The 20,516-nt window shown below is 43.9% G+C and overlaps 1 protein-coding gene across 1 annotated transcript in view; it reads right to left on the bottom strand.

Moving 5' to 3' along the window:
• LOC146829940 (vomeronasal type-2 receptor 26-like) overlaps positions 1–20,516 on the bottom strand; it is a 356,012-nt gene that overhangs the window by 324,183 nt on the left and 11,313 nt on the right. The window contains exon 2 of the mRNA XM_085605823.1: positions 17,878–18,708. Within this exon, the coding sequence (XP_085461949.1) occupies positions 17,878–18,708 (831 nt within the window). The remainder of the gene's footprint in view (positions 1–17,877; positions 18,709–20,516) is intronic.

Here is a 20,516-nt window from a genome sequence, read left to right as displayed (position 1 = left end):
ACTTGCCTCTTTCTGTACACCTCTTGCTTCTTTCTACACCTCTATTTCTTCTTTCAGCAATTCTCTTGCTTCTTTCTGCACTTCTCTTGTTTCTTTCTGCACCCCTCCTGCCTCTTTCTATACCTCTCTTGCCTCTTTGTGTACCTCTCCTGCCTCTTTCTGAACCCTCTTCCCTATTTCTCCACCTCTCTTGCTTCATTCTGCACCTCTGTTGCTTCTTTCAGCAATTCTCTTGCTTCTTTCTGCACTTCTCTTGCTTCTTTCTCTAACCCTCCTGCCTCTTTCTATACCTCTCTTGCCTCTTTGTGTACCTCTCCTGCCTCTTTCTGCACCCTCTTCCCTTTTTCTCCACCTCTCTTGCTTCTTTCTGCACCTCTCTTGCTTCTTTCTGCACTTCTCTTGCCTCTTTCTCCACCTCTGACTTAGAGGTTGTTTTACCACACTGCTATTATGTGCTAGAGCCTTACAAGGGAGGTCATGCCAATCACAGTGGTACCCCAACCCATATTGTACCTTAGTGTATGTCGGTGTTTTCACTGTATTCTAAGTGTCTTTCAGGATAGTACTGGCTCTGGGTCTGGTTAATCAGAGTCAGTTTCCACCAGTACCAGTCAGCAAAAAGTTGAGGGCACAGGATGGCTTTGCAACAAAGCGTCTTTCTGCACCTCTGTTGGTTCTTTCAAGATATCTCTTGCTTCTTTCTGCACCTTTCTTCATCTTTCTGGACTTCTTTTGCCTCATTCTGCATTTGTGTTGCTTCTTTCTGTGCTTTTCTTCCCCTTTCTACACATGTCCTATCTTTGTAGGAATAGTTAGAAATTAGCATTTAAAAACCTTTAAAATTCACTAAAAAAAAACATAGGTTTCTGTGACGTTATAGTTAGAAATTAGCATTTAAAAAATCTTTGAAATTCATTAAAAAAAACATAGGTTTCAGGAATGTTATAGTTAGAAATTAGCATTTAAAAAACCTTAGACATTCACTGAAAAAATCACAGTTTTCAGGGACGTTATAGTTATTTGGACATTTCATTCGTACAAAACCAAAGAAATGTGTCTGTTCTAGTTAGTTAAACTAACTATAACTTGCGCTCCTGCAATGCACTGCTGATGACGACACATATTATATCATTCATGACATGGTCAGAGACATCACTGATGACATCACTGATGACATCTCAAATGACATAAATGATGACATCACTGATGACATCATCCACGTGATTATCTGATGCACCTCCTCACACCCTAATATAACCTTTGATATACTCACTCTAAAATACAGACCACCATTTTCGAAACCATAGACACATCTATACCAGGTACTACATACCCTCTCACAGATTCCTAGGTCTTAACTCATCCATAGAGTTACTCACACACCTAGTCAGTCATGCAAAGAATCACTCACACTCCTATTTACTCACCTATACAGTAATACACACACCACCTCACATATTCATACAGATTCTAACACAAACGTACTAACTTATACAATCATTCATACAAGCACACACTCATCCATACAGCCACTCTCACAATCACTCACTCTCACATATAGTCATGTATATACTCCAGCACCCACATATACTGCCTTTCACATATGTAGTTACTCACACATGTACCACTGAGACATCTATTCACTCACCAACCCACACACACAGAGCTTCACACGTGCAGTCTTGAATCCATACACCCATTGAATCACCCACTCACACATCTATGCACAGTGTCACACACCCCAACCCACTCACACAGATACTCAGGCACCCATACAGATACTCAAACAACCAATCAATAACCCATATAGACACTCATGTAGCAACTCACCAACCCATGCAGCAGCTTACACACCAACTAACAGACTGATACAGACATTCACACAGTTTAGTCACTAACTCATGCATTCAGTAAGACATGTTTAATCACTCATTCATACAATCAGTCACACACCTACTAAATTATCCATTTAGACAGTGATACACCCACTCGTTCTTCAATACACCTTGGGATTTATATATATAAAAACATATTTAAACTTTACAGAAACACAGAGTCACTGGATGATGTCATTTGAGATGTCATCAGTGATGTCACTGATCATGTCATGAATGATGTAATATGTGATGTCATCATCAGTGGACATAGGAAATCCGCAACATTCTATTTGGAATAACGTTGGCACCGATTAACGAATCTTCGCAAAATTTTCCAAACTTTTGGCCAGCTCCGGTCGGCTCCTATCCTGAAATTTTCACGGTGATTCGTCAAGCGGGGGCTGAGAAAAAAGGGGGGTCCCAAAACGCGTTTTCTCCATGCATTTTCCCATAGGACCTGTTGACGCAGCTACAGCCCGAACTGCTGAACGGAATGACACCAAATTTGGCAAAGAGGTAGTCCTCAGTTCAGACTTGTGCCTTTTGCTTAAATGGTGTAAATCTGTTCAGTAGTTCCTGAGAAAATTAGAGTTAAATAGATAGATATATCTGGGCGTAGCCTAACCACACATCTCACCGTGAGATCTGATTGGCTGTCAGCACTTCATCTAAGAAGTGTTGGCAGCCATCTTGGGACCAATATAGCACCTCATTAAAAAGCATTGCAGTTAATAGGAGGTTTTAAGCCTTTAGTGACATTATAAATTATTTGTTGATGGTAACATACTCATTTTAGGAATTGTGGTGTGTTCTAAGGTGATTTTACCATGTGAAAAAGCCTTCTGCTGTGATATCATGAATCATGTTTGAGAGAAAACTATTTGATCATGCTTTTCCCACAGAGGTTTGGAACGTGATCTATAAGCTAAACTGAGAGCATATTTTCTGTAAATTCACATTATCTTTCTGTCATGTGAGAATGAAGTCTGACATTCTCAGTAAAACATGTATATCCAACAAGGTCAGAGACTGCCAGTTGATTCATTTGTGTTCTACTGCAGCTGCCCAGAGTGTTCTAAAGAACAACTAGAGCGCTAACAGTCCTACTTATGACAATCGTATGGCACACCTGAAGCCATCTTGATTGGAATAAAGTGGTAACTCTTAAACCATTTAATTTAAAAAGGAACAAAATGAGGGGGTTCATTTTGCCATAGAAAGTATGATTAATGCTGCAGAAAGAAAAATTAGGGCACATTTTGAGTGACTTCTCAAATCCTCTTCTATTTCATAAAAAAATTCTGACATGCATACTGAAACATGCACTTTGAATACCAGCAGCCGACTTCCCTGGTGAGCAGTAGCTTTACTACAGTGATCTAATGAGCAACTAGAGTGCTAATATTCAGAATTTATGGCAAATGTTTGACACATCTGAATGCCTTCTTGATAGAACCAAAGTAAAAAACTGAAAGTATTTCCTACTGAGGAGACTGCAGTAAATGAGGAAATTAGGAAACTTCATAACAAATAAATCTCCCAAGATGGCCACCAGAGACAAAAGAGCCAAAATGTAGCCCAAATATCACCCAGATGTAGCCCACATGTAGCCCAATGACGGAAGTGTGCAAAACACTTATTTTTTGTGTATTTGCAGTTTTATATAGTGCAGACTTGTCAGGTATTGGAGTGCTTTACATGAGCAGTGGTTACATCACACAGATCAAATTCATTTTGGTTGTAGACATGGGGAGATTAAGTGATTTGACCAGAATCACAGAATGTTGAGCTGAAGCAGAAACTCCAACCTGGTTTCCCAGTTGCAAAGTCTGCAGCTCTGGAAGTAACACCACATCCTCTCCCCTAGGTGCAAAATTTAATGAAGTGGTCAACTGGAAAAAAAAGCATAAAGATTACAAATAATTTAAAAGTTCTTTGTCGCTATTTGAAAACTCAGAAAATATGTCCTCATTTTAGTTTTTTAGAGCACTAACCATAATTTTGATGCAAATAAGACCCTCTCATATACGTAATTTCTAAAGGAAATGCTCTAGGTATTACAGTTTTGATTACATCAAGATGACGTCAGGCGATCCACACTTTTGTAATAAATATAGAATGTTAGCAATCTAGTTGTTCATTGGGATACTGTTGAGAGGCAGAGGCCAGGGGCACGGACTCTGAAAACTGAAGGCAGGTAGGAGAGTGCAGAGGCATCAATTTGACCACACTGGGCAGGCAGGAAGGGCAGTGGCAGCACAACAGACTATGCAGGGCAGTGGAAAGGGGGGCAGGGGCAACAAACCAACAATACAGGACTGGCAAGAGAGCCTGTGGCAATATATTAGACCATTGTGGGCAGAAGGAAGAGGCAGTGGTAATACAACCATACAAGCCAACAAACCCGTTTCAGCCTGAAAGCGTCCAATGTTTTTAAGCTCAAATGGGCTTTATTTGATCTGTCTCCTGTCTACAATCTTTTTAATGTAACTCAAAGGGGAAAATCAATACCCCAGTTTTTTTTTTTAAATCTCCCTCTTACCAAGTTCAAAATGTTCGCAAGTATGGTACATTGGATCATGGTAGGCAGGAGGAATTGGGGTAGGGACATGGACTCGGATAACAGAGGACAGGAGGGACATGGGGAGGTGGACCAAACTGACCCTACAGGGCAGGTATCAGGATTTGCAGCAGCACAATACACCACACAGCGCATGCGGGACGGGAGTGCAGCACAACAATCCATAGAAAGCAAAAGGGAGGGGACAGAACCATGCACATGGACAACAGAGAACAGAGGGGAAAGAGGCAATGGTAGCTAGCTGACCATAATGGACAGACAGGAGAGAAAGCTGCAGCATAACAGACCATAAAGGGCAGGAGGGACGGATCAGGGGCATTACAATGGAACCGACAAGCCAGGAGGGAGGGACTAGGGGTCTGCACATGGAGACAGAGGGCTGGGGGCAAGGGGGCAGGGCAGGAGCAGCAAGATGACCATGGAGGTCAGGCAGGATGGGCACTAGAAACAAGACACACCATGGAGAGCAACAGTGAGACTATGATGGCATACACACAGACCATGGAGGGAAGGTGGGAGGGGGTCAGGAGCAGCTAGCTGACCACACAGGGAAGGTGGGAGGGGCCATGGCAGCACAGAAGACCATGCATGGCAAGCGGGAGGGTTAGTGGCAGCACAATGGCTATGATGGGCAAGAAGGAGGGTGCAGGGGCATGCACAAAGGACCATGGAGGATAGAAGGGAGGGTCAGGACCTGGGCACAGACAAGAGAGTTCAGGGGAAGGGGCCTCACAACAGACCGCGCGGGGCAGGCATGAGGAGCAGTTGCAGCACAACAGACCAGGGAGGGCAGAAGGGTGTGGCAGTAAAATGGACCATGGAGGATAGGAGGAAGGGGATAGGGGCATGGCATGTGACAGGCAGGGCGGAGGTGGCAGGGACAGGATACAGTCATCTGACAATGCTAGGCAGGTGGGAGGGGAGTGGCAGCTCAAAAGAACACTCAGAGTAGATAGGAGTGGCAGGTCCATGGAACATGGTGGGCAAAAAGGATGGAGCAGGGGCATGCATAAAGACATCGGAGGGCAGGGGGGGGAGGAGACTAGGGGCAGCAAGCTAAGCACAGAGGCTAAGCAGAAGGTCAATGAAGGGCCATAGAATTGATTGGGCAACGGAGGGCAGGAGGAGTGGACTGGTACATCATGCTAAATGGAGGGCAGTGGCAGCACATCAGACCATGCATGGCAGGAGGGAGGAGGCTAGTCCATGGATTCAGACAACAGAGGACAGGGAGGAGGTTGATGGGGCAGCAAGCTAACTGTTCAGAGAAGGTGGGTACTAGGAACGTTATTGTTTTTAAAATGTGTGTCTGTGCGAACTACTTAAAATATGAAAAAGTATGCAGCATAATCTCACTTTTATTCAGGAAGAAGAGGACGTTTGTGACTGTGACTCCGGGCTCACTTGGCAGAAACACCCCCTGACCCTCCACCTAATCGCAAAATGTAATGCCCGTGAAAAGGGTAGGTGGACACAGTGCTATATAGAACATAGTCCTGAGAGCACGATTGAAAATGAAAACTAGATATAGTATATGGTATAAACTATGCATCAAAAAGTGTGATATAATATGCAATACATTGTGAGCAATGACAGATTCATTGGAGAGCACGAGATAGCACAGGCACTAGCGCGTGCTATGCGATATGCGCCTTGGAGTTTAATATCCACAGGGCAGTGTTGTGTAACCTAACTAGTCTCTAAAGTTGTAATATAAAATATGTGCTGGGGAGTGAAACGTTGCATATGCACTGTGACAAAGATATGGATCCCAGATTGTAATATGTATGGCATAGCGCTGTGCGTTATAACATAGGTATTGAGGAAGGCAGGTTAGATGGGGCAATATAACCCGTACGAAGGCAAGTGTGGCATGACATATTCGCGGGGTGGTGTTACAGTGCACATGGGCTAGATAGTGTCATAGCATACGCACTAGCTTGTGGAATACAACACAGAGGTGTGTGGCACTCGGTGGGCACTGGTGGGTGTAACACAGCATTGGGCTTAGCCAGGAGCACACTGTGCCTCTCAAGTGAGGTTTGTCTCCTTTCCAGAGAGTAAAATAAAAAGTATTATTAACCGTGAGGGGGGTTTCTTGCATAGTTTGGTCGAATTTTTGTCGAATCCCCTTTGAATGGCTTTGTGTGCGTGTGTATTAAATGTGCCCGTCAATAGCTACCCATATTTGTATAAATAAATGACAAGGGTGTCTACTAGGCGAGTGCCCACCGGCGGGGGCGCCGGCATTAGGCACGGTAGGGCGTCAGACACGTCAGAAATTCACTCGCGATGTAAATACATTCCACATGGATTCATTGTATGCATAATCGCCTTTTAATGAATATCACGCAAATCGTCATGGTGATAGGTACATACGGTTTGTCCAGCATGTCCTAGGTGTTTCTATAAATATATATATTTTTAAAAATATTAAAAAACAAAGGGCGGCCCTGGGGGATGGGGTCCCCGGGGCCATAAGTGGCCTGAGGAGGGGGGCAACACAGCCCCCCTCCTAAAGAATTTAAAAAAAAAAAAAGGCCATGACCCGGGGATTGGGGTCCCTGGGGCCGATTAAGACCTTGGGAGGGCCAAATTAATTTTTTTCAACAGATCAAATTAGGGTGCAGGCCCTGGGGGATGGGGTCCCCGGGGCCAATAAATTAGAAAAAGAAGGGGTGGCCACACAGACCTCCTTCTTAAAAAAATAAAATAAATAAAAGACCGGCATCGCGCCGGAGGCCACGCCCCCTCCTTGCAGCACTCTGCAAACGTGCCCCCTGGCCAGTTGTAAGTTGGGGAATTAATTCCCTTCAATACTGAGGGTCCCTGAGGGCCAACTAGCCCAACAGTTATCTCCAGTATGCGCCAGGGAGCTGCATTTCAGACAGGTGTTCTGAGGCCACGCCCCTTTTTACACCTCTATGCAACGCAGCTCTGTGGTGCTTACTGGAGCTACCTAGTGGGCTAGTTTGACCCTATCAATCAATCACAGCATTTATATAGCGCACTACTCACCCGGAGGGTCTCAAGGCGCTGGGGGAGGGGGGTCCGCTACTGCTCGAAAAGCCAGGTCTTGAGCTGCTTCCTGAAGGCGAGGTGGTCCTGGGTCAGGCGGAGGTGGGTCGGGAGGGAGTTCCACGTCTTGGCTGCCAGGTAGGAGAAGGACCTTCCTCCTGTGGTGGCTCTTCGGATCCGGGGGACTGCGGCGAGGGCGTGGTCGGTCGATCGAAGTTGGCGTGATGGAGCATAGAAGTTGAGGCGGCTGTTGAGGTATCCTGGACCTTGGTTGTGTAGGGCCTTGTGTGCGTGGGTGAGGAGGCGGAAGGTGATTCTCTTGTTGACCGGGAGCCAGTGCAGATCTCTCAGGTGTCTGGAGATGTGGCTGCGACGGGGGATGTCCAGGATGAGTCGTGCTGAGGCGTTCTGGATCCGCTGGAGTCTCTTCTGGAGTTTGGCGGTGGTTCCGGCATAGAGAGAGTTGCCGTAGTCCAGACGGCTGGTGATGAGGGCCTGGGTGACCGTCTTCCTAGTCTCGTTGGGGATCCACCGGAAGATCTTGCATAGCATGCGCAGGATGTTGAAGCATGACGAGGAGATTGCGTTGACTTGTCTGGTCATGGAGAGGGAGGAGTCTAGGATGAAGCCCAGGTTGCGTGCATGGTCTGTTGGTTTGGGTGCGCTGCCCAGGGCGGGGGGCCACCAGGAGTCATCCCAGGCGGAGGGTGAAGATCCCAGGATGAGGACTTCCGTCTTGTCCGAGTTCAGTTTCAGGCGGCTGCTCATCATCCACTGGGCTACGCCTGTCATCCCTTTGTGTAGGTTGGCTCTGGCGGTGGCGGGGTCGTTGGTGAGGGAGAGGATCAGCTGGGTGTCGTTGGCATAGGAGATGATGTTGAGGTTGTGTTGGCATGCGATGGCTGCGAGGGGGCTCATGTAGATGTTGAAGAGGGTTGGGCTGAGCGAGGAGCCTTGAGGAACGCCGCAGATGACTTCGGTGGCTTCTGATCTGAACGGGGGGAGGCCTGTTGCTGGTGGTGGTGGATCGTGGTCCTTCTGAAGCTGAAGTGGACGCAGCTGTGGTCCGTCCAGTGGAGTCCGGTGGCGTGGCTGAAGGCGACGTCCTTGCTAGATGAGAAGACGGGGTCGAGTGTGTGTCCAGCGTAGTGGGTGGGGGTGGTCACCAGCTGCTTGAGACCGGGGTTGGCGAGGTTGTCCAGTAGGGTGGTGGTGTTGCGGTCGTTATTGTTCTCCAGGTGGAAGTTGAGGTCCCCGAGGAGGATGTAGTCAGCGGAGGGGAGGGCTGATGAAGTCGGCGATGTCTTCGCTGAATTGGGTGCGTGGTCCCGGGGGTCTGTAGATGAGGGTGCCTCTGAGGGTGGTCTTGGGGTTGATGAGGATCTGGAAGTGCAGGTGTTCGGCGGGTGCGAGGGTGTCGTCGGTGTTGGTCGTGACGCGGATGGAGTTCCTGTGGATGATGGCGATGCCTCCTCCTGTCTGGTTGACGCGGTCCCTCCGGATGATCTTGTAGCCGTCCGGGATGGCGATGGCGGCTAGGGACCCTTAGGATTCAAGGGGACTTAATCTCTCAACTTAGAACGGCCACAGGGCGCGTTTACCCAGTGGTGAAGGGAGGGGACGGGGCCTGAGGTGACATGTGCAAACATGCCCTGTGGTGCATTTTAAATTGGGGAAATAATTCCCTTTCAATCCTGAGGGACCCTGGGGGCCAACTAGCCCACCAGGTGCTTCCAGTAAGCGCCACTGCACTGCGTTGCAGAGAGGTGGTTCAGGCCGTGCACCTTTTTACACCTCTCTGCAATGGCGCCTACTGGACGTACCTAGTGGGCTATTTTGCCCCTAGGGACCCTCAGGATTCAAGGGGACTTAACCTCTCAACTTAAAAAACGGCCACAGGGCGTGTTTACACAGTGGGGAAGGGAGGGGACGGGGCCTGAGGTGACGTGTGCAAACACACCCTATGGCGCGTTTTAAGTTGGGGAAATAATTCCCCTTCAATCCTGAGGGCCCCTGGGGGCTAACTAGCCCACCAGGTGCTTCCGGTAAGCGCCACTGAGCAGAGAGGTGGTCCAGGCCGTGCCACTTTTTACACCTCTCTGCAACGCAGCTCTGTGGCGCTTACTGGAGGTACCTAGTGGGCTAGTTGGACCCTAGGGACCCTCAGGATTCAAATGAACTTAATCACCCAACTAAAAACGGCCACAGGGCGTGTTTACACAGTAGTGAAGGGAGGGGACAGGGCCTGAGTTAAGGTGTGCAAACACGCCCTGTGGCACGTTTTAAGTTGGGGAAATAATTCCCCTTCAATCCTGAGGGACCCTAGGGGCCAACTAGCCCACCAGGTGCTTCCAGTAAGTGCCACTGCTCTACGTTGCAGAGAGGTGGTCTAGGCCGTGCCCCTTTTTACATCTCTCTGCAAGGCAGCTCTGTGGTGCTTACTGGAGGTTCCTAGTGGTCTAGTTGGACCCTAGGGATCCTCAGGATTCAAGGGGACTTAATCTCCCAACTTAAAACGGCCACAGGGCATGTTTACACAGTGGGGAAGGGAGGGGACGGTGCCTGAGGTGACATGTGCAAGCACGCCCTGTGGCGTGTTTTAAGAGGTAGTTTTAATCCTCTGCCCTATTATATACTAGGGGCTTACAGAGGAGGTCATGCTAATCACAGGGGGACCCCAATGCATAGTGTTCCCTAGTGTATGTAGGTGTTTTCACAGTATTCTGAGTGTCTTTTAACATAGCACTGGCTCTAGGACTGGTTAGTCAGACTCAGTTACCACCAGTATCCGTCTGAAAAAGTTGAGGGTACAGGATGATTTTGCAACAAGTCTTCTTTCTGCTCTTTTGTTTGTTTCATTATGCACGTTATCCTTCTTCCTGCACTTTTCTTCATCTTTGAGGACTTCTGTTGCTTCTTTCTGCATTTCTTTTTTTTCTTTCTGTGCGTTTTTCTTCTTTCTTCACATGTCCTATCTCTGTAGGCATAGTTAGATATTAGCATTTAAAAAACCTTTGAAATTCACTGAAAAAAACATAGGTTTCAGGCACGTTATAGTTAGGAATTAGCATTTAAAAAACCTTAGAAATTCACTGAAAAAAACATAGGTTTCAGGGGCGTTATAGTTAGCTGGACTTTTCACTCGTACAAAACCATTGAAATTCCCCCGTTATAGTTAGTTCAGCTAACTATAACTCACGCGCCCGCAATGCACTGCTGATGACGTCACATATTACATCACTCATGACATGGTCAGTGACATCACTCATGACATCACTGGTGACATCTCAAATGACATCACTGATGACATCATCCTTGTGATAGAGTGGCAGACCTCCTCTCCCCCTAATATAACCTTTGAAACACACATTCAAAAATAGAAACTACAATTTTCAAAACAATGGATATACCAATACCAGTTACAACAACCTATTCAGTAATTCTAAGATCCACATACACATACACTCATTCACCAACAGTCCTATACAATCACTCATACATATACTCACTCATCATATGTACTCATACACCTATACATCCTGTTACACAACACCACTCATCCATAGAGTTACTCAAACACATAGTCACTCATGCTAATAAAGAATCAAACATCCATTTACTTGCATATACAGTTATACACAGACCACCACACTTACTTCTACAGAAACTTACACATACATAGTCTTTTAAACAATCACTTATAGAAACACATACTTATTCATACAGGAACTCTTTCAATCTCTCACTCTCACATATACTCACTTATATACAGCAATAGTCACATATACTAGTTTAAAACATATGTAGTTACTCATAAAGACACAATTGAGACAGTCATTCACTCACTAACACACCCATGCACACACTCATCCACCCATACAGTCCTGCACACATGCTGTCTTCAACAAATACAAACAGTGAGTCACTCATTCATGCACCTATGCACTACGTAATACCCGCCACTGAACCATACAGACACTCAGACACTCATACTGATACTCAAAAAACCAACTAATAACCTATATAGACACTCATATAGCTACTCACCAACCCATGCAGCCACTTATACACAAAGTGAGGGACTGATACAGATATTTACATATTTAAACATTACTCACTAAGCCATGTATTCACTAAGATACACTAAATCAGTCAGTTATATAATCAATTTTTCAAAAACAAATCATCCATTTAGACACTGATATACCCATTTATTCTTCCATCGACCTTGACATATACATATATAAAACATATGTAATTTTCAGAAAAACACACATTCACTCGATGATGTCATCAGTGATGTCATGAGTGATGTCATTTGAGATGTCATCAGTGATGTCATGAGTGATGTCACTGACCATGCCATGAGTGATGTAATATGTGACGTCATCAGCAGTGCATTGCGGGCGCGCAAGTTATAGTTAGCTGAACTAACTATAACGGGGGAATTTCAATGGTTTTGTACGAGTGAAAAGTCCGGCTAACTATAACGCCCCTGAAACCTATGGTATATATTCAAAAGTAGCAAACTATGTATTACACATAAGAATAATACCTAGACTGTATGCTCTCCTGTAGTGATTTCCGTCTTCCTCATCCAGGTTACCTGTTAGCTTTGAATAGCCTTTTCTTAGGTAGCCATGCGCTTTATAAGAAACAATAAATCCAAACAAACAATTAAATCCACAATATAAAAGGCACATCAATTTAAACTTCTAACTGCTTCAAAAATTGCAGACTAAGCAAGACAAGGAAACTCTGCTAGATTTTCTTACCAAACCATTACAAAAAAATATATACATTTCAACAGCTACTTAACAAAATAAGTAAAACTTACTTTAACACTAAATCATAATTGTTATTAACTTAAAAAGATTTAAAAAAATAATTAATAAAATACAATACAACTTCTATCTTTTTACATAGATGTCCTAAAAGTAAAACCCACGCCTGGAAACAGTGATACACTGACTGAAAAAACAACAATCAATAACCATTAAAAAGATAGAATGAAGTAAGTGTACATAAATGAATACTAAAGTATAAACGCACCCAAATAGCAAGCAAAAACAAACCTAACAGCATATTGACAGTTGAAGTGCAACTTACAATTTATTTTTCATCCAACAAAAAAGAAAGCCCTTGATTCACATAGGAACGCCCCTTACGAAAAGAATGAAAAATCATGCGTCACATCTATACACAACATACATGGCAGCATACAAAATAAGGGCATTGCATAATTTTAACTGTAAGTAATTCATAGAAATCTGATATAGGATTCTATCTATTGATAGTTTTACACTACTTTCAGATACAATGACAAAAGCTGCAAATGTTATTTCTTTTCAGAAAGGAAAACATGGGTACACCTACAGCCAAGAAACTACATCAACAGAAACTATTACATGGAAATGTAAAAAATATAATTCTAATGTATGCTATGGGAGGGCAACTACAAAAGATGAAGTTGTAATTCATGTTAAAGAGCACAACCACCCCTCAAATGTCACATAAATAGATGTAAAATATATATTGTAGGATGTAAGAGAGGAAAGCACCAGCTCCCGGGAATTAACATGCAAAATCCTGACAGACATATTACCTAAAGTCCCCAAACACATAACAGGCCAACTACCACCTATCCCCATCTTAAAATGTTTCATTCATCAGCGATACCCCAACTACCCATAGATGATACCAAGTCAAAGACATACATGAACACGTAACAATGACACTTAATGAGGAACCTTTCCTTTACATGACAACCTAAACAAATCTAAATATTGTCTACAGCAGATAACGTACTAAAACTAAGACAATGTGAAACATGGATGGAACCTTCAAAATGTGTCCCAAAACATTCCCTCAGATATACACCGTGCACGGTGAATATCAAAACACATACCTTTTATATGTGACCTTAAACCAAATAAAGAAGCAGTACTTACTATGACCTCATATCAAACACAAAACAAATTACTACTACCCCCAAAAAATAACCTTTAAATTGGAAAAAGGCATGATTGAAACCATATTAAAAATGTACCCTCACAGCCATACAAAGGTGATACTATAGTTGTAATCAAAGTACACGGAGGCACCTCTAAAAATCTGTACGAAGGGCCTGATTACGAGTTTAGGGGGATGGGATTCTCCATCACAAACATGACGAATATCCTGTCCGCTGTATTACAAGTTCCAAAAGTAACCCTGTCTGCCAAACTTGTAATGGGGCCCTAAGCGTAGAATATTCTACAAACATCCAATTTGCCTTTGATTTAAAACAAATTATATCACCAACCTAATATCCCTGTCACAGACATAACAACCCACTTCAATTTACTAATAGAAATCCCTTTCTACTGAAAACATTAGGACAAAGTCTGTTCCCTAATGGACTATTTTGAAGACACTTGGGTTGGCAGACTGCATAGCTCAGGACACAGACGCAAGCCAAATTTCCAAATACCATGGTGGAATGCCTATAACAGCACCTTGGCACAGAAAGCCAAAACAAACAACGGAGTGCAAGGGTGGCACAATGCCTTCCAATCCACATTAGGCAGATCCCAACCTACACTGTACAAATGTATAACAGCATTACAAAAAGAGCAAAGAATCCAACAACTAATAATGGAGCAATCTGCTAGCCAAATTGGCCCTGGTGGTGAGCCTTAGAGGCGGGTGTGGCCCCCTATCAGGTTTTAGCAAACCTGCTGTGTGGGACTTATTGGAGGTAATAGGAGGAGCAGTTGGCATCCAAGGACATCCTTGTGGCCAACTACCCCTCCTGTTACCTCCGTAAGTCCCACAGAGTGGGATTTATAAGAGGCCTTCGGAGGCCACGTCCCCTTTCTCTGGCGCACTTCTGGTTAGGGGAATAAAGCCCACTTTACTCCTGAGGGGCCTTGGGGGTCAAAAAGCCTTCCTGGTACCTCCTGTAAGCACTACATAACAGAATTCCTGAGATCTGGTTGGAGACCCTGTCACCTCACACCACCACTCTTCAAACGCAGCTAATAAAAAATAAAACATTCACTGAAAATTCCAAAGGCTACAGGGATGGTATAGTTAAGAATTACCATTTAAAAACCTTAGAAAGTCACTGAAAAAAACAAATGTTACAGGGACGTTATAGTTAGGTAATAGAATTTTAAAAAAATGTAGAAATTCACTGAAAAAAAATCAAAGATTACAGGAACGTTATCGTTAGGCTGACATGTCACTTCTACAAAACTAGTGAAACTCTGGAGTTATAGTTAGCTGAGCTAACTATAACTCGTATCCCCATAATGCACTGTTTATGACCTCAATATAACATCATTCATGACATGGTCAGTGACTTTACTGATGACATCATTGATAGGATCATCCACAGAATCTCTGACTCACCCACTCACACCCCCTTATAACCTTTCCTACACCCACTCTAACTTCCACATTAACATTCCCAAAACCATTGACACACCCATATCAGTTTCTACTTACCCACTCACTGATTCATAAGTCTAGACACACATCCACTCAGTCACCCATACAGCCACTCATGTACCAGCTCACTCACTAATTCAGCCCCTGATATGCCAACTCATACACCCATACAGACACTCACACACTCTCAGTCACTCCTAGAGCCACTCACACACCTACCCACTCACCTACAAAGTCAATCATACAGCCATGTACTTACCTATACACTTATACACACACCACTCACGTATTCATACAGATACTAACACATACTCACTCACCTATACAGTCCCTGACACAAGCACAGACTCACACATACAGCCACTATCACAATCCCTCACTTACACATACAGTCACTCATATACTAACACACATTTACCTATACTGCCTTTCACATATCCAGTTACTCACCCATATACCACTTATACGTTCATTTACTCACCCACACATCCATACATATACTTAGTCACCTATACAGCCAATCACTTACACACTCACTAACCCATACAGCCACTGACTCACTCTCTCACTCACTCATCCATGCAGGCAGTCACACACCCTCTCACCCACCTACACAGGCACTTATTCATCCATATAGGTACTCAGAAAACCAATTAATCACCCATACGCCACTCATGTACCCACTTTCCAACCCATACAGCCACTTAGACACCATGTGACAGACTGATACAGGCATTCTTAAAACCTAGTCGCTCACCCATGCATTCAGTAAGACACCTAATCACTCACTTATACAGTCATTCACCTACCCACTGAATCATTGATGCAGCCACTCATTCATACACTGATTCATCAATGCACCTTGGTACAAATATTTGACACTCATAAACATTTTAAAAACAGTCACAGCCATTTGAGATGTCATCAGCGATGTAACTGACCATGTCATGAGTAATGTAATATGTGAGCTTCTGATGGACGGAAATTTAGGATATATCTGATGTAAATTGATTGTTTATCATACTATTATTGCCTTGCACATGAGGCCTCTGCATATGCTTTACTGTCCCGTGCGGGGAAAACCTTTGTAGGCTTTTACTGTTCCATGCAGAAGTTATCTATGCATTTTGATAGAATCCCACACAGAAGATACCTGAGCATTATGTTTCTTACTGTTACTGTCCCATGTAGTAGTTACCTATGGGTTCTGTTAGTATCTCACACAGGAGATATCTGAGCATGCCTTTACTTACTGTTCCTGTCCCATGCAGGAGTTACCTGTGCATTTTGTTAGTATCCCACACAGAAGATACCTGAGCATGATGTTTCTTACTGTTACTGACCCATGTAGTAGTTACCTATGGGTTCTGTTAGTATCTCACACAGGAGATATCTGAGCATGCCTTTACTTACTGTTCCTGTCCCATGCAGGAGTTACCTATGCATTTTGTTAGTATCCCACACAGAAGATACCTGAGCATGATGTTTCTTACTGTTACTGTCCCATGTAGTAGTTACCTATGGGTTCTATTAGTATCTCACACAGGAGATATCTGAGCATGCCTTTACTTACTGTTTCTGTCCCATGCAGGAATTACCTATGCATTTTGTTAGTATCCCACACAGAAGATACCTGAGCATGCTGTTTCTGTCTTGTGCACTAGATGCATGCACATGCGATTACACTCCCACATAGGAGATACTTTTGATATTGTTGTGTTCTGTTACTGTCCCAACTAGGAAACACCTGCATACGTCTAGTGCGGAAGATACTTGTACATGCTATCACTGTCCTGCACAGTAGATTACTGTGTATGTTGTTACTCTCTTGTACATGAGATATCTGACGATGACAGAAAATCGAGTAAAAAATATTGAATTGCACAAATATTGTTTCAAAGATTTCGTGGGTCAGGAATATCGACAGGCAAAATCTTGTGGTCAAGAATATCAATTTTAAGTAAGTTATATCGATGTAAAAAATATCGAAGTGTTTAATATTGTTTGCAAAAATATAGTTGTTCAAAATATTGATTTTTTTATTAAAGTTATGTGTTGTAGTATATATTTTATATGTGTATGATGTATGTTTTTTGATTAAGAATTGTTTGTATGTTTATTATATGTATTAACATTTTAGTAGTTATTATTTTTTTATTTGAATTTTGTGTTTTTAGTTCCGTAGTGGGTTGTGGCTTTATAGGGGAATAGGGTGGGAAGTAACACTCTCCCAAGAGTATTTTTAACTTCGATATTTTGATTCAACATTTTTGTACTTACCTGTTTAAGTATAGGGAGTCAATATTTTTGCAGTCTATATTTTTTCATCTATATTTTTGTCATCTATATCTTTGCTATCAATATTTTGTCAGTGAACCAATGTGAGAATGTGCTATTAAATGTTTTTACATCTTTTAAAGTATTGAATGGATAATTAGTAAAATGGCAAGAAATCTAATACTTTCTTTTTTTCAATTTTATACTTTTAATAAATCAAAACATCTTAAAAACAGTGATCCGTTAAGGGGGCTCTGGAAGCCCATAGAACAAACTGATCATCTGTCCACCCTCCTCTGCTAGTTAGGAGCTGGAGATTGTCTGCCTTCTGTTGTTGACATTAAATGTGTTAAAGTTGGATCTGAAGGTCAAAGACAAGGTGAACTGAGGTGTAAATGAAGGGATCAGAGTAACTTCTCAAACCTTCATGTAATGCTGGGGATAACATGTTAAGCTTAACTTGGCATCATTTACCAAAATAATTCACTTGAAATAAGCATAAGGCATTTCTGAAATCCCCAAATCATACATAACATTATGAACAGAAAAATTCCAAGGAAATCCAAAAATGTCAGAAAACTAGAAAAGTAAACTCTTCACTATGAGAGGAAAACTGCAGAAGATAAGGAATGAGAGAGCAATCAAGACATTGATATTGTGCCTTGAGCAGGACATGCAACAATCCATCACCTTCCAGGGCTTGAAGTCCTGCTTGAGGCTCCCAGCAGAAGATCCTGATCTGGACTGATCCACATACATGTCATTTAAGGCGTGTGCCAAGGCGTAGACAGCCGTGTACACACTGTAGGTGAATCGATAACTGAAGGCGTTGATGGAGAGCAGGTCAGAGACTCTGAGGGTCTCATTTCCTGAACATATAGGTAAATGCGGTGAATAAGCATGGACCAAATCAGCTTTAGAGATCATGATACATCCAAATATTAAAAGCCAGAGCTCCCACAGGGCATTGTCATCTGGAAACTTCAATGGATTCACATCATAGAGGAAATCTCGAAATCCGAGAATCTCTCCTTCCTTGATGGAGAAAGTCAGGGACCCATTCAATTCAGTCAGGTCATCTAATCCGGTCCTTGTTTTAGAAAAAGACATGCTCACGGTTCCAATCCAAATTTTATGGGGTACCCTTTCCCAGGAATCATAAAGGAATTGTCTTGTCATTGATGCGCTGGTGCTGTAGATGATTATAACCTGAGCAGTGCAGTTCTGTATGGCACCAATAATTCGATTAATCCTTTCAACACTAAGGGAAATTAAATCTGTAGGCAACGTATAGGAAAACTCCACGCAGCCTCCGCTCTGGGTGATCATCGTCTTCAGGTCTCGCATCGCTCTCTCTCCGCTGTCATCGTCCGAGGCCAGGATCCCCACCAAGGTCCATCCAAAGTGTTTTAGCAGCTGAGTGATTCCTGCGTACATGGAGAGCTCATTCGGGACAGTCCGGAAGAAGGACGGAAATCTCAATTTGTCACTGAGGAGAGGATCAAGAGCACCATAGCTGATCTGCAAACAAGAGCAAAAGAACATTCAAAGACATTATTAAAAAACACATGATATTAGACTGCAGGCCACAAGTGGCCAGATGACATAAAGAGCACTGAGAGGTTTCTGATGCCCCACGTGTGCTAAACGTGCAACATGTGCAGACACTTGCAACTAAAGAGAGGGATCATTTAACTGGTCCAAGATACCCATGTCCACATACGAGTGACATCTTTGTGAAATGACTCCTACCTTCGGATACCATTGTGCTTTTGGTTGTATTTAAATTTACTCACCATGAACTATTCACACTGCCACACTCAGGCAACTCTCTCTGGATTTATTTATTTATTTGTTTATTTATTTATATATTTTTTAAGGTTTTTTTATAGCGCTGGCTAGACCCGGAGGTATCAGAGCGCTTTACATGAGTATCAAACCACAGTTGCAGGTTACATCGTTATAAAGGTTACACAGTTATTAGAGCCTGGCAGCATAGTAATATGTAAGGTCAAAACAAACAATAAGGAAATATACATAATGGAAAAAGCAGGCAAGGGGAGAGATTCAGTGGGGGGGTAGGAGCAGGGGAAGTAGACAGAGAACGAATGAGGGAAAGAGGAGGGGAGGGTGAGAGACACAGCATGGAAAGCGGAGGGGGGTGACAGGGACACAAACCGGTAGACGAGTCATAGCTGCGTCCAGAGTCCAGTAGGCTGTGATCCCAGGGGAAGTGGTTCATTTCCCCATCTCTGTTGCGAGAGGTTCCCTTTACACAGTGGACTCTCTCAGAGCGGTCTCTGAGACTCCAAGGCCTACACACTGGATCCTTCCCCAAAAAGGGGAGAGGGAGTGCTTTGGCAAGGGGCGCCATACCATACCTCAACTGTGAGTGGCTCCCCCGGCGCTGTGGACTCTCTCAGCGGGTTCGCTGAGACTCCAGAGTGTAAATATTGGATCTTTCCCCAACAAGGGGAGAAGGAGTGCTTGGTCAAAGGGCAAAAAGGACAGGGGGCTTGGCAATGTAGCAGGCAAGGGGAGAGATTCAGGGGAGAGGGGATAGGAGCAAAGGAAGTAGACAAAGAAAGAGTGCTATGAATTATGAGCGCTTTACATGAGGAGAGGTGCGTATCTTACAAATTCTACATTGTTACTTCAGGCACAACAGTTACAAGTTACATTTTTTAGAAAAATGGCATGCAGAGGGGTAAGGGGTAAAGTAAAAGGGTGAGGGGAGGGAGAATTTAATGGAGCATAGGCGAAAGGATAGACAAAGCAAGCAGGTGGAGAGGAATTCAGGGGAGAGAGGAAGGGAAAGGAGAAGTAGCCAAAGGATGAAGGAGGGAAGCGGAGGTGGAGGGGGTAGGGGAAACAGCGTGGTGAACAAGGAGAGTAACTATGTTTGAACGTCCGGTAGGGTGGGGCAGGGATCATTTTTCTCATCTCCTGCAGGAGGATATTGAAGAAGGGGCGCCATCTGGATTCGACCCCTGCCCGCCCTCAGCCAAGTTATGAGTTCATGTGTGGGGACAGCAAATGTTAACGAACCAGGCCTGAAAATGAGGCCAAAAAATGCTGGATGGCCCACCCTAGGAGAGCCCATGAATGGGGGGGTGAATCTGACACGGTGCTGTACTGGCTGATAACACACAACTTGGGGCCGTGGGTGGCTACAAGTGAGGTTGCTCCAGATGGCACAATCCACACAGAGGCTCCATCCATTTCCTCCACATTTGTGGTCCCTCTGTAGTATGTGTCCTAGGCCTGAGGGGGAATCCACTTGCCCCATCCTTGAAGGCATCCTACTGCTGACTCTTTCCCACTCTGAG

Source organism: Triturus cristatus, chromosome 5_1, assembly GCF_964204655.1.
Source record: "Triturus cristatus chromosome 5_1, aTriCri1.1, whole genome shotgun sequence".
NCBI classification, from domain to species: Eukaryota; Metazoa; Chordata; class Amphibia; order Caudata; family Salamandridae; genus Triturus; species Triturus cristatus.
The sequence above is the reverse complement of the archived record's forward strand: the minus strand, read 5'-3'. Positions and strand labels throughout refer to the sequence as shown.